This window comes from Phodopus roborovskii, unplaced genomic scaffold (assembly GCF_943737965.1).
Source record: "Phodopus roborovskii unplaced genomic scaffold, PHOROB, whole genome shotgun sequence".
NCBI classification, from domain to species: Eukaryota; Metazoa; Chordata; class Mammalia; order Rodentia; family Cricetidae; genus Phodopus; species Phodopus roborovskii.
The window spans coordinates 23,602,820-23,616,496 of record NW_026126514.1 but is presented as its reverse complement, the minus strand read 5'-3'; the positions used below and the strand labels follow the sequence as shown (position 1 = coordinate 23,616,496).

Below are 13,677 nucleotides of genomic sequence, written 5' to 3'. Positions count from 1 at the left end.
TGCAGAAAAATTACACAAGTGCTCCTTTATTCCACGGCTTAACGACATGTTGCACTGATGTTACGGCTACGCTGGAACTCGGTAAAAATTCCCAGTTATCCTAATACTGAAATACACTTGCAACTCATTGCTTCTCACTTGTCAACTGCTTGATGATGAGTACAGAGTGGAGTTCAAACATGCCGATCACCTCTCCATCAGTGAGGCAGGGGCATGGCAGGTTTGAAGGGAGAACTTTCAAGGCATATTACTACATAATTCCTATGTTCCCATTATACTCAGCCATCAAAGACTTAGTACACTCGTCTTCCTGCCTCTCATACACCAAAATATCCCAGTCCTCATGTTATAGCAGGAAAATGAGTTAAAACTGTACACTCCCCCCAAAAAACAAACAAAACACTCCAAAGCTGAAGAGGAAATCAGTGATTGGAGTCCATGCTGTTTTAAAACTTCCCAATAAGGAAATTTAAACATGGGCTCATCACTATCTGCCTTTTAACACTTTTTATCTTAAAACACAAGCCCGTATTAAGTTTCCAGTCATGAATATACCTTCTTAAACATGTTCACACTCATACCTGCAAGGTGTCTGCTGAGGAGTCATCCACTTCATCCTGATGTGGAAGGAGATCCAAGACGGACTTGGTCTCCGACTCCCAGTTTCTCAATTCTTTAATGAGTTTCTCAACCTCTTCATTCACCTTCAGTCGTCCAGCTGATTCTTCATCTTCCTGTTTTTCCACAGCCTACAGCATTCAAAACTATCGTTAGGAAGACACCATTGCAATACGAAAACGCTGTTTAAAATCCTATCACCTGAAGAATATGAATTCAACACCATTTTGCATGGTGCTTGCTTAATGGCAAGGACAAACACATCGTTAGGTACTGTGGCACTGTGTGAACATGACAAAGCAAACATCCTTACACAGACCCAGAGCCTATTAGACATATATAAGTTTTATGGTAAAACTACTGCAGTGTATTTGGTCTGCACAGAACTGTGCGCTTGTGACGTAAAACCTAGTTTGACAGTTATAGACGCCTGCATCATTTTACAAATGAAAAGATTGATTATTTCTGTCAGCTAGATGGTACTAACTCATTTTATAAGTAAAACTGAAGCTTAGAGAATTAATCTAAATAAACTTGTCTCAAACTCATATACAATTAAGTCATGTACAATTAAATTTAGCTATTACTAACAATAAGGATAAAATATCATCAAAAGGACATTCAGAGGCAGACACAGTGTCACACATCTATAATCCTAACATTCAGGGGTCTGAAGCAGGAGGATTGTAAATTCTAGGATAACACCGGACTACCATGTCTCAAAAAAAGTAAGGAAGGGTGAGCAGGGTATGGTGGTGCATGTCTGTAATCCTTACACTCGGGAAGCTAAAGCAGAAGGATTGCTATGAGTTTGAGACCAGCCTGTGCTACACAGCAAGACTTTGTCACATGTATGCATATGTACTTTTAAAATAATAAGGGAGGCTTAGACAAAAGACCAAAAATAATCCTGTTCTCACCAACAGACTCTCAGCATTCTTGTTTGTTTGTTTGTTTGTTTGTTTGTTTGGTTGGTTGGTTTCCCTGTGTAGCTTTGTAGACCAGGCTGGCCTCAAACTCACAGAGATCCGCCTGCCTCTGCCTCCCAGATGCCGAGATTAAAAGGCAAGTGCCACTACCTCCTGGCATGACTCTCAGTATTCAATAGTATAACTTTGCACAACCAATAGTTTCAAAGTTGGTTTTACTAAGCATGGTAGTGCCTGCCTTTAATTGCAGAGCTCAGAATGTCTGAGTTTGAGACCAGCCTGGTGTACGTAGTGAGTTAAAGACTAGCCAGGGCTACACAGAGAGAACCTGTGTCAACACACACACACACACACACACACACACACACACACCTATATAGCTGAACATTTTAAGTATTCAGAGGCTTATATTTTAAAGTATATCACATGAATTAAGATCCTTCCAGATTTTCTTTTGTTACACATTATTTTTTTAATGCAGTGGTACAGATGAATCCCAAGCCGCCTGCATGCCAGACAAGTGAGAGCTGTACTTGAAAGAGCCTGTGCCACTTGTCTATTAGGCATTCTTATTAATGAAAACATTCGCATCCTGCCAGCTGGCTAGAGGCACTTTTGATCATCTATGTAAGGGGATATGGCTGCTTTTAGGGTGTGGCACACATCTGAAGCCATGGCTATTACTGTTACACATGTGTGACTTTATTTTCTTGTCCCCTTTTCATAAAGCCTTACTTTAAAAACCTAACATCTTCCAAACTGTCCACCACAACAAGGGATATCGGTTATACTTTCTGCCATTCCATAGAAAGTTAGCGACACAGAAAGAGGTCTTTGGAAGCTGCCAGGTGTGTCCAACCTGCAGCCCACAGGCCACATGTGCCTGACAACTATGAGCAAGGCCCAACACAAAACCCCAAACTTATTTGCATCATTAGGTTGTCTTGCCTTTTGTTGTTCGTGTAACTCAATTGCCAGTTCTGGAGCATGGGGCAACATGGGAGAGCGGTTTGAGCACTTATCAGAAGTCCTCCCAAGAAATACAGACTCGATTGGCACCATACAAGTCCCATTGGCTTCTACTGATGCAGAACAAAGAGGGGGCTAAGAGGCATGAGGTAACTTCATGAGTAGACCCACTAAAGCATTTCCTCAGTCAGTGACAATGCCATGACAGTTACCTAGCGTTGCGTACACTTCCCACTGTTTCAGCAGTTCAAGGCAAAGTAACGAAGCTAGATCATTCCTATGTGCGTGTGTAAAGTGTACCGGCCCTACCTTTATGTCCCCATCATGACTTTGAAGAGATTCGGCTGGCATAGCTGATTCCTCAGATAAAATCGTTCCACAACTGTTTCCAGTGGGCTGATCCTGAATTTTCTTAAGTGGCAGCTTCAGCTCCTATAAAAATTGATTTTGTAAGTTTCATGCTCACATTTCTACTTTTTTGATAATATACATTAAAAATAATAATAAGAAAAATATAGCTAAGTATAGTTTTGGAGTACACCAGCCATCAATAGTGTTGTGAAACATGTATTTGTGGCCAGGTATAGTTGAGGTGGAGGTAAGGGGAATTAAGTGTGCAAGACCATGCTCAGCTATGCAAAGTTCCTCACAAACACACAAAAAGTTGTCTATTAAAAGTATCTAAGAAATTGTTATGAACAAGTAAAAAAAGTTAAAACGTTTTATTATAATTCTGTTTTATAATAAATATTAATACAAATAAGATCTTGTGTAAGTTCTTAAGGTGCTTGGGTAGGCACTTGGTAAAGAAACTGACAGACAGGCATTTATTAGAAAAGGCTCAAACATTAAAATTCTCTTCAATATTATGTGTACCCAAAAGAAGTTAGAATACCTTTATGCATATGTTCATAACTTATGTGGCTATAACAGCCCACAGCATGGAAAGAACGAAAATGGGTATCGCCTGATGGATAATCAAATGCAGTGTGGCATATTCACACTAGGCTTCTACTCTGCAGTGAAAAGTAAAGGAGGGAGCTATATAGCATGTCTGGATGAACCTTAAAAGCACTGTGCCCATGGCGTTAAGCCAGTCATGAGGCACCACATAGGATTCTATACATAAAAGTCCAAAATAGACAAAGAAAGTGACTGGTGGTTATCTGGGGCTGGGAGGTTGGAAAAGAAAGATTGATAGAACACACGGGTGCAGATCACCTTCATGAAATGATGACAGTGCTCTAAAACTAACAGCCAGGCAAGCCTGGGGACCTGAGTTCATATCCCTAGCATCCATAGAAAAGCCAGGTATGCATTTGTAATCCCAGTGCTGAAGAGTTACAGACAGGGTTGCTGGGGCTTGCTGGCAAGCTGGTCTAGCCAACGGGTGAGCTCAAAGTTAAGTAAGAGACTTTGTCTCAAAAATAATGTAGATAGCAGTTAAGGCAGACACAGACAGACAGACAGACACACATACACACACACATACACACACACACTCCTACATGTATGGACAGGTATGCACATGTATGTACCAAATACTCCAAAAAAAGCCAGACTGCACTGGTGGCCACACAACTGTGAATCTGCTAATTGCCACTGAGCTACACATATATAACTGAATTGTAAAGTATGAGGATTAGATCTCCAGAAAGCTGTTACCAGAAACAAGAACTTACGAGTGGAGTCTTTGGGATAAACTTTCTCCATCTTTTATTCAGCCTTCTCAGTTCTTTAGAAACAGATGCTCCAACTTCACCACTGCTGACTTCAATTAGGAAACTTCCCACCTCGTTTAGAGAGGTATATTTTGAATTCCACTGGGAAAGGGTCTCAAAGGGAATCTACATAAAAGGAAAAAAAGTATATTTAATGGTATATTTATACCAATAATATCCACAGTAAATCTTTACTAAAGGTGATCTCTCAGCAAGACTGAAAGTGAAGGCCTTTGCAGAGACATTGACTTCCCTCTCAGAGAACTGCTCAACTCATTGTCTTGATTTCTTCATGGCAGGTCCCAGGCATTGTCCTGATCCTGACCCCAGACTCTTCAGAAGGCCTGGTCCATTAAGTGCCTGATAAACTAACAGCAGAGGTTCCTAAGCTCATTAGGTCAATAGAAGTCATACCAAGTTGTTAAATGGCTTTCATAGAGGTTATACTGCCTTGGTACTGGTTTCATTTAATCATCTCAAATAAGTAAATAAATTTTTTCTGAGAACTGTATTATTTATGTGCGTGTGTGTCTACAAATACACAACGTGAGGAAAATACTCTGACAATTATATTAGAAAAACAAAACAAAAAAAAGTTCTTCCCAAGATCTTGAAGAATTTTCTAGAAGGTATGTTTTACTCCTTTGTAGACACCCACCTTAGGAGTAAAAATGGGCCTCCAAACAAAAAGAAAAGAGTAAATCTAGCTGAGCACAGTAAGCCATGCTTTATTTAATCCAGAACTCAGAAGTGGAGGCAGATGGATGGATGTCAAAGTTCGAAGCCAACCTGGTCTACTTAACCAGTCTCCAAAAATTAAAGAGTAAAACTGGGACAGTGCCATTTACTTCAAATACCTCTTTAATTTGATCCTTCCTTGTCGCCTCAAAAGATGCCTTTAGAAGGGGGAGGTCTTCCTTGTAAGCTGCCCAACATGCCAGCACTTTTCGAAGCGTGGCCTTCGTGTTATGTATGTGTTGTCTGCACATGTGAACATTCTTTTCCAAAGCCACATACTCCTCTTTAACACTCTCACATTCTCCGGCTACATCAGCAAAACAAACCCCCCCCCAAAAAAAAAACAGTCTGAGAAAAGAGTGTTCATTTGTAAACAATATTAAGGAAACTATTTGCATCAACTGAAAATGAGCATGTACCCTGGCAATATTAAAAGCAAAAAGCAAGGATTTTTCCCAGGAAAGCATACATGAAGAAAGTTAATTTCCAAACCATGAATGTAAACAAATGCCATCTTGAAAGGATGGCCAGGGCATCAAAAAGCAACAAGGATACTTTACCCAAGTTCTTATACATTTCTTCACATTTTTGAAAAGAGGTATCAAGTTGAACTAGGAACTTTTTCTCTTCAATAAATTTCTGTGAAGGAAAGGAAAAGATACTGACAGGGTTTACTTTCGAAAGTGGGCAAAGAAACCCAGACATTAGTATATGATGCTGGCAAAGGGCAGAATTGGCAAATTTCCTTGAGTTCTTTAATACTGCAGTAGCAAAACAGGAAGGAACAGTTCACAAAAGGTGGGTAGGACTTAGCAAAGGTGAGGGCACAATGACACAGGCTACCACTTCGCAGTGAGCGTGACATGGTCACATGACTTTGCACTGCTTTCTCTTGCTGGGAGAAGGCAAGTTCATCTTTCAAAGTGAATCCAGAACCTGCTAATTCACCTGTTTTTAGAAACGTTGTATAACTGTATCAATTGCTTTTGTTCCACAGGTTTTATTCACATTAACTAGTCCTCATTAGCTACACTAGGTTACCCTGACAGGTGCTATGGCCACCTGCACAAGAATATCAGTGAAATTACTGTTACCTAAAACAGCTGTGGAAAAACACAACTCAGAGCTGACTCAAACTCAGCTGTTTATTATACCATTGGTTCTCAACCTATGAGTCACACCCCTTTTGAGTAGGGGGTCAAACAATCCTTTCATAGTGGTAGCCTAAGACCATCAGAAAACACAGATATTTATACTTTAATTCATTAACAGTAGCAAAATTACAGTTATTAAGTAGCAATAAAATAATTTATTATGGTTGAGGGTCACAACATTAGAAACTGTATTAAAGATTCCCAGCATTAGGAAGATTGAGAGCCACTAATATATCCTTATTTTGTACCAGCAAACTACTGTAACTACTGAAATAGCAAAATGTAAATCCAAAGCTAGGCATAGTAACAATCTAGCACTTACAAGATAGAGGCAGAAAGGATCAGGAGTTGGAGAATAACCTTGCTGCATAAGACCCTGTCTTAAAAATACAAACATGCAAACAAAAGCCCAGAAAAAAGAAAACTAAAACTTCAGAGAAGACAACCCAGCATCAAAGAAGGTACCTGTTTGAATTTCTACATGGACACACCTACACTTTAAACACATTTTTGTTTTCTTTCTTCCATCCCCCCCTTTGGGGGGCATTTAGGCCATTTTCTATTCAATCTTGGAACAGAGGACTAGCAAGATGGTTCCACAGTGCATAAAGGCACTTGCCACCAAGCCTGAAGGACTAAGTTTCATCCCTGAGACCCATGTGATGGAAGAAGAGACTTAACTCCCACAGGTTGTCATCTGAACTCCACATGCATTTGTGGTATGCACTAACAAATCAAAGTAACTTAATATACTTTTAAAAATTAAAAATAAAGCTTGAGAGGCTAAGCCCAAAGTCTTAAAAAGAAAAGTTAACTGTTGAATGAAAGAATACATCTAGAAAGAAAAAAAATATGAAAAAATATGTAAGTCAAAGGAGAAAGTTGTAATAGGGAAAAACAAACGACCACAGTGAAGGCTTCCCTGAGGTATTAAGCATCCTAACTCCATCTGGAACACTGTTCTCCCAGTTTTCCTACTCTTTCCTCTGCCTGCTATTTGACCACTGATTGATGTTTTCCTCCAGGCAAACAGAAGCTAACAAGCCCTACCAACCGAAGCCCAACCCAGATCTGAAGAATTCCTGAGCTAACCCAGAACCAGACCAGGGAAATCGATGCCCAAGCCCAGTCCAGACTGGAGCAACTCACATGCCAGTCTTCCAGAAGGACTGCCACAGATTCCTCACTCCCATACGTGACATCCCAAACCGCCAACTTTGCCCTCGCTTCATCTAGCAAAGCAAGAACTGAGCACTTGGAGCCTTGAAACTCCAGAAGTGGCATGAATTTTCTCCCCAAAATGGTCTTGAGTCTGGAAAACAAGAAGGTTGTAGAATTGACCAAGTGTCAGAAATCTATTTGGCCTTTTAAATAATACTGTTCTTTAGTTTTGGTTTTTTTTTTTTGTTTGTTTGTTTATTTGTTTTGTTTTGTTTTTAATTCAAACACATGGAACTCAAATGTATCCTCAACAGTGCCCCCCAAACACAGTGTGTGTGTGTGTGTGTGTGTGCATGTGCGTGTGTGCATGCACGCGTGTCCTTCCATCCCTCCCTTCTTCCTTTAAAAAATAATGTAAAACAAACAATCTGGCAAGATATAAAGCAACAATTTCTAAGGTTAAAATGTAACAGAACATTTCCTGAATAAATTGTTCCCTTATTGAGAAATCCTGTAAGAATTTAAAAACTCCTGTATAATTTGATGCAGCTACACTTTTTTTTAAAGCTTACATATGAATCAGTTTCATCATTTAGACTAGTGTTCTCTTATTGCAATAAGCTACACATGAGTAAAGAGAAAAACTAAAGAGGGTGTGCACGGCTGTCAGTTAAACGACTTCCATACTGATAATCTATTTTTTAAATATTTTATGTTATTATTCATTTATATGTATGTGGGTAGTGTGCCCTGCATGCCTCTCTCTCTGTGTGTGTGTGTGTGTGTGTGTGTGTGTGTGTGTGTAAGTGGGCACAGGTATCTAAAGATTTGAAAAGAGGGTATTGGATACCCTGGAGCTGGAATTATACAGATGGTTGTGAGCTACCCAACATAGGTGCTGGGAACTGAACTTGGGTCCTTTGCAAGAGTAGTAAATACTATTAATCACTGAGCCATTTCTCTAGCCCCATACTGACAATATTTTACAGTTTATATTTTTAAGACTTATTTATGTCTATGTGTGTCTTCATGACTGAATAGACACACGTGTAGGTTTCAGTACATTTTCCTATGCGCAGAGTCCAGAAAAGGCCCTGAGATCCCTTATAGCTGCAGTGACAGGAATCCATGGAGCCCCAGCTTGTTACGCAGGTGTGGGATACAAACTCTGGTCTCCATGAGTGCATAGCCAGGGTTCTTCACTGATGAACCATCTCTCCATCCCTTACTTTTACTCTAAAATGTGCACTTATATCTTCCCTGTCTTGATCTGCTATCCTTATGAAACATGGGCAGGGGGACTGTCATGAACAAATGTGAAAATGCAAGAGCAAAGAAAGACAAAGCTCCACCACAGGAGTCTACTGTGCAATGAGACAGATGTGAGCCATGCCATGTCCCTATTGCAAAACTATAAAGGTGTGGCTCTCAAGATGTAGAAGCAAATACGTCACGCATTATCTCCAAGTCTATGTCCGTGGTACTTTAGCAATGCGGTTGCTCAACATGAACAGGACAGTCATGAAACAGCACTGTTACAAACCGTCTTCTCATTTCCTCCAGTTTGTCAGGTGGCACGACTGGCAGGTGGTTCTCATCTCGATTGTCAAAGGCCAAGAGAATGTTTGAATGGTAGTCAGAGCTGCCCATCAGACTCTGGAGGAAATTTGGAAACATGAAAATCAGGGTTATCTCTAACTACTGCAATGGAAGGAATGTCTATTGTGCCTGTTATGTCTGATTTCCAAAGAGCCAAAAAGCCTGATTGATTGACTGACTGACTGACTGACTGACTGACTGATTCATTGACTGATTGATTGATTGATTGATTGATTGATTGATTGATTGATTGGCTGATTGACTAACTGAGATAGGGCCATACATTGTAGCACCTGTTGGCCTGGAACTCACAATGTATCCTAGACTGCCTTCAAATTTGTATTAATGCTCCTGCCTGAGCCTCCAGAGTGCTATGATCATGGGCATGAGCCACCCTGACAGGTTCTCATCTCTTCCTTTTTACCTAAGATTTTCATAAACCATTATTTCATCATAAAAGTTCCTAAGGGGAACATCTTTCTAAGGAGCAGCATGCAGTGTCTTTGACTAATTCATTAGCAAAATCTTTTGTTCTCAAGCCTCTCTGTCCTGCTAGTGATGCAACTGACCTAACTCTCACAGATCAAATTTGCTCATACACATTTGCATCGAGGACCTAAAATACTTAAATCAGCTTCTTCCATTTGATGTCTTTTTTTGTTTTGGTAGGTAAGATGTAGGATGTTTATGGTTGCCCAGCAGTCATGAACTCAAGAACATCTGTTGTTGGGGTTATTTTTGTCATGGGGTCTCATGTTGCCCAGCTGGCCTCAGAGTTACTATACAGCCAAGGAGGATCCTGAACTCCTACCTCCACCTTCCTAGGCTGGGATTACAGCGGGCACATTCGTGCCCAGCAATCATGAAAGTCTTTCTGGATCCCAAGGGACTCATGCTACACCATGCTTGGCCACCACTGTATTTCCTTCTCTTCTCTCTAGAATACAATCTTCCTCAAGGACAGACCCTAACAAAGGGTTGGCCTTTCCACAAGTCTGTTTTCCTACCTTGAAGAAAGACATTTTGCGTTGGACCAGAGCCACAGCTTCAGAGTAATTCTGAGAGGTTGGCAGCCCTTCCTCCACAAGCCCCTCCACATCCTTGAGCCATGCTTCTGTCTCTTTGAGTGGGGAAGGCAAGGCCTCATCCAGCTGGACTTTCCACACTGCAATCTGAAATAAGGTAGAGAGCCATCATCCTTCATTAGTGCTCACCCAGCTATTTCTTCATATATGCATCTTTACTTCATGTGCCTCAGAAAGCCAAGGCTAATTTTTTAAAGGAATTTTATCAATGGAGAAACTTCTCAGTTCTAAGTATTATTTTACTGCTTGCAGATGAGGAATATAATTAGTTTTAAAAACTGTTGGAAAAGAAAGCACAAGAAAAAGAAAGGTTTGGATGAATCTCTAATAAGTTGCATGGAGGAAATTGGAATTATTTAAAGTTCTCACCAAAACAGGGATAGTCACAGAAAGAACTGTCTGAAACATCACATGCCCCTGTGTTCTTTGACTTTGCTTTTAGTCAGGTTCTATAGACAAACAGAAACTGTCCCTAAGACAGCACTGTAACTACACCACACACACACACACACACACACACACACACAGGGCTTGCTATCTCACTAACCCTAATCATACATCAACATTGCACCTCATATTCCTACTTTTTTCCTTCAGCAAACCCCATCCTGATCCAGATTCTCATCATCTACTGTGTAAGTACTGGGGATTGAACTCAGGTCATCAGGCTTGGCTGCAAGTACATTTACCTGCCTAAAGTAAATTTCCTTATTATTTATGTAACTTAGTAAATGTTTGGTTGGTACACCTATTTTATACTCCTATATACCCTGAGTTATATAAAATAAGGGAGGGGGGTTGGGAAGCTTAGGAAACACTGCTCTAATTCAACTATAACTCAGCACAACTAAATGAAAGCTCTATATATTTTGAAGACAGAGGCAACATTTGCTTTCATTCCCTCCCATTCCCATCCCCACTGAACACACACACACACACACACACACACACACACACACACACACACACACACACAGAGAGAGAGAGAGACAGAGAGAGAGAGAGAGAGAAATCATTCTACACTTCCTTTCTGAAAGGATTATTTTTAATTTGGCTGAAAATAAATGAAAGATCTATCAGGTTAAAATCAGATTACATTGCTATTATCTACAGCAGGCCTAAGAGAAAATCATTTAGTCAGGCAGTGGTAGTGCACCCCAGTAAACCCCAGGGAGGCAGAGGCAAGAGGGATCTCTGTGAGTACCAAGCCAGCGTGATCTATAGAGCAAGTTCTAGGACAACCAAGGCTACACAGAGAAACCCCATCTCCAAAAAAAAAAGAAGAACCAAAAACTAAAAGAAAAATAAAATCAATAAAAAAAATAGAGAAAACTGCTTACTAACTTACATGTATGTATAAAAATGCCCAAATGAAATCTATTACTTTGTACTATATTAATAAATAGTATCCATAAACTATAGAACCAGAGACTGTCTAGATGGCATTAGTTTTATATGCCCAGTGAATTTAAAATTAATGTCTCATATCACTATACCAAGAAAACAATCTGCAAATTGCTATAACTACAGGATAGATTTCCAATATACTATCAGTTTGGAGCCTTTAAATTTGGAAAATAATTCTTTTATGGTTTTTCTCATTATTTCATACAATTTTTCCAAATCATATTCTGAAAAAAAGAATCAAGCCAGGTGTCTGTGGCCTGGAGCAATCGAAACTGGACAGACAACAGCTTCCCTGATTTCATATCATGGAGAGCGTGTCTCACACAGCTCCAGTTATTTTATAAGTAAGTGTCAGGTTCCCAGAATGCACTGGGCACTATTCACTGGTGGAAAGATTTCCCAGACTAGATCTATGAAAGAATGGCTCCAGGAAGCCCTGCACAACTGTTCAGCACATTTAGATTTAAAAAAAAAAAAAAAAAAAAAAAAAAAAAAAAGGCTCTCTTTCCTGATAGCCAGAGAGCCATAAATGTTTCCTGGGCCTAGGTGAGAAATATTGACTTTATGAGGCATACATTCTCTATAAATGCACTAAAATGAGTAAATTCTATAATGAACCCTGCAAATTCATTTAAAAATAATTTAAATGGGGGGGGGTGAGAGATGGTTCAATGATTAAGGCTGTGTACTGTACTCTTGCAAAGAACCCAAGTTGGATTCCCAGCACCATATTAGATGGCTCTCAATTGTCTGCAACTCATGCTCCAGGGGACATGACACCTTCTGACCTGTGAGAACTATGCTCACATCATAAACACACATGCATACACACACGTAATAAACTTCAAAAAGAAATTAATGGTGGCAAGGATATGATTCCCTGGGCAAGAGCACTTGATCTACAAAAGCATGGGGACTAAATTAAAGCCCTAGCACCCAGACACGCGTGTGTGGCTGCACATACCTATAACCCCAGCACTGGAGGGGAGCACAGGCAAATCCCCAAGGCTCACTATCTTGCTAGCCAGACTAGCCAAAGAGGCAAGCCTCCAGCTTCTCAGTAAGAAAGCCGAGAGCAATAGAAAAAGGATAATGTTATTCTTTGGCCTCCAAACAGGCTTGCTTTCACACATCTGCCCACTCATGTGCACATACCACAAATACATACACTATGCAACACACAACAAACACACAGACAGGCATACAATCATTTCATTATCCATTTTATTTTAAACAAGTAAACTATAAGATGTGTATTTGATGTTAACAAAATTAATTAAAAAAAAACAAAATAAACACATTTAGAGATGAAGGAAAATGAAACAAGTCTGCTACTGTTATCAGATGAGGAGATTTAGAGGGTCAAAAAATGCTCAAAGTCTACAGGAAGAACTAGAAATGGCAAATATCCTTTTTTGTCCCTTGGTGTATTGAGATAAACCATATAATTCATTGTATATCTCTATCTGGCCTGAAACTTGCTTTATAGACCAGGCTTGTCTTGAACTCACAGAGATTCACCTGTCTTTGCCCCCATCCCCCTCAAGTACTGGGATTAAAGGCATGCACCACTACACCTGGCTAGCTATGGTAAATATCTAGGTAAACACTAAAGTCTAAATTTTTCTCTTAAATTGAGGGCTGGAGGTCTTGCTCCTCTTTGAGATGACCACTATCAGTTCACAGCATGCATGTTGAACTACTCACAACCACTCATAAATCAAGCTCCAGGAGATGCTATGCCTTCTTGTGGCCTCCATCAGTACCTATACACACACACACACACACACACACACACACACACACACACACACACGTAGCACGCATGCATGCGTGTGTGTACACACACAACTACAAATAAAATTTTTTTAAAAAAAACTTAAAAACATGTTAGCTCATACCCACATAGAGACACATAAGCATATGCATAATAAAAAAATAAATATGTTTCCTTTCATTGAAAAATGCATTTTTTCATACAATGTCTTCTGATTACAGTTTAACCTCTCTCTACTTCTTCCCAGGTCCTCCCCATATCCTTTCCCATCTGCATCCACACACTTTCTGTCTCTCATTAGAAAAAAATAGGCCTCTAAGGAATATTAAATTAAATCTAAAAAAACTTTTGAAAAACAAATGTTACCTGGTAAAAGAAGTTGTACAATAAGAAATTGAAAAGCTCAAAATTTAGACTGTAAACAGTTTAGATGTACATTATTATAACCCTTAGAGTAAAAATTTAATAAACAAATAAAATCCAAAGCTGACAAACATATTAAAACAGAATTTTAAAAAA

General features: G+C 39.6%; 1 protein-coding gene across 1 annotated transcript in view; it reads right to left on the bottom strand.

The window, feature by feature from the left end:
• Positions 1–13,677, bottom strand: part of Syne2 (spectrin repeat containing nuclear envelope protein 2) — a 255,798-nt gene that overhangs the window by 194,330 nt on the left and 47,791 nt on the right. Inside the window, exons 11-18 of the mRNA XM_051196009.1 lie at positions 9,897–10,061; positions 8,834–8,946; positions 7,279–7,441; positions 5,536–5,614; positions 5,095–5,282; positions 4,199–4,363; positions 2,826–2,948; positions 582–749 (exon numbers count right to left, since the gene is read on the bottom strand). Of these exons, the coding sequence (XP_051051966.1) occupies positions 582–749; positions 2,826–2,948; positions 4,199–4,363; positions 5,095–5,282; positions 5,536–5,614; positions 7,279–7,441; positions 8,834–8,946; positions 9,897–10,061 (1,164 nt within the window). The remainder of the gene's footprint in view (positions 1–581; positions 750–2,825; positions 2,949–4,198; positions 4,364–5,094; positions 5,283–5,535; positions 5,615–7,278; positions 7,442–8,833; positions 8,947–9,896; positions 10,062–13,677) is intronic.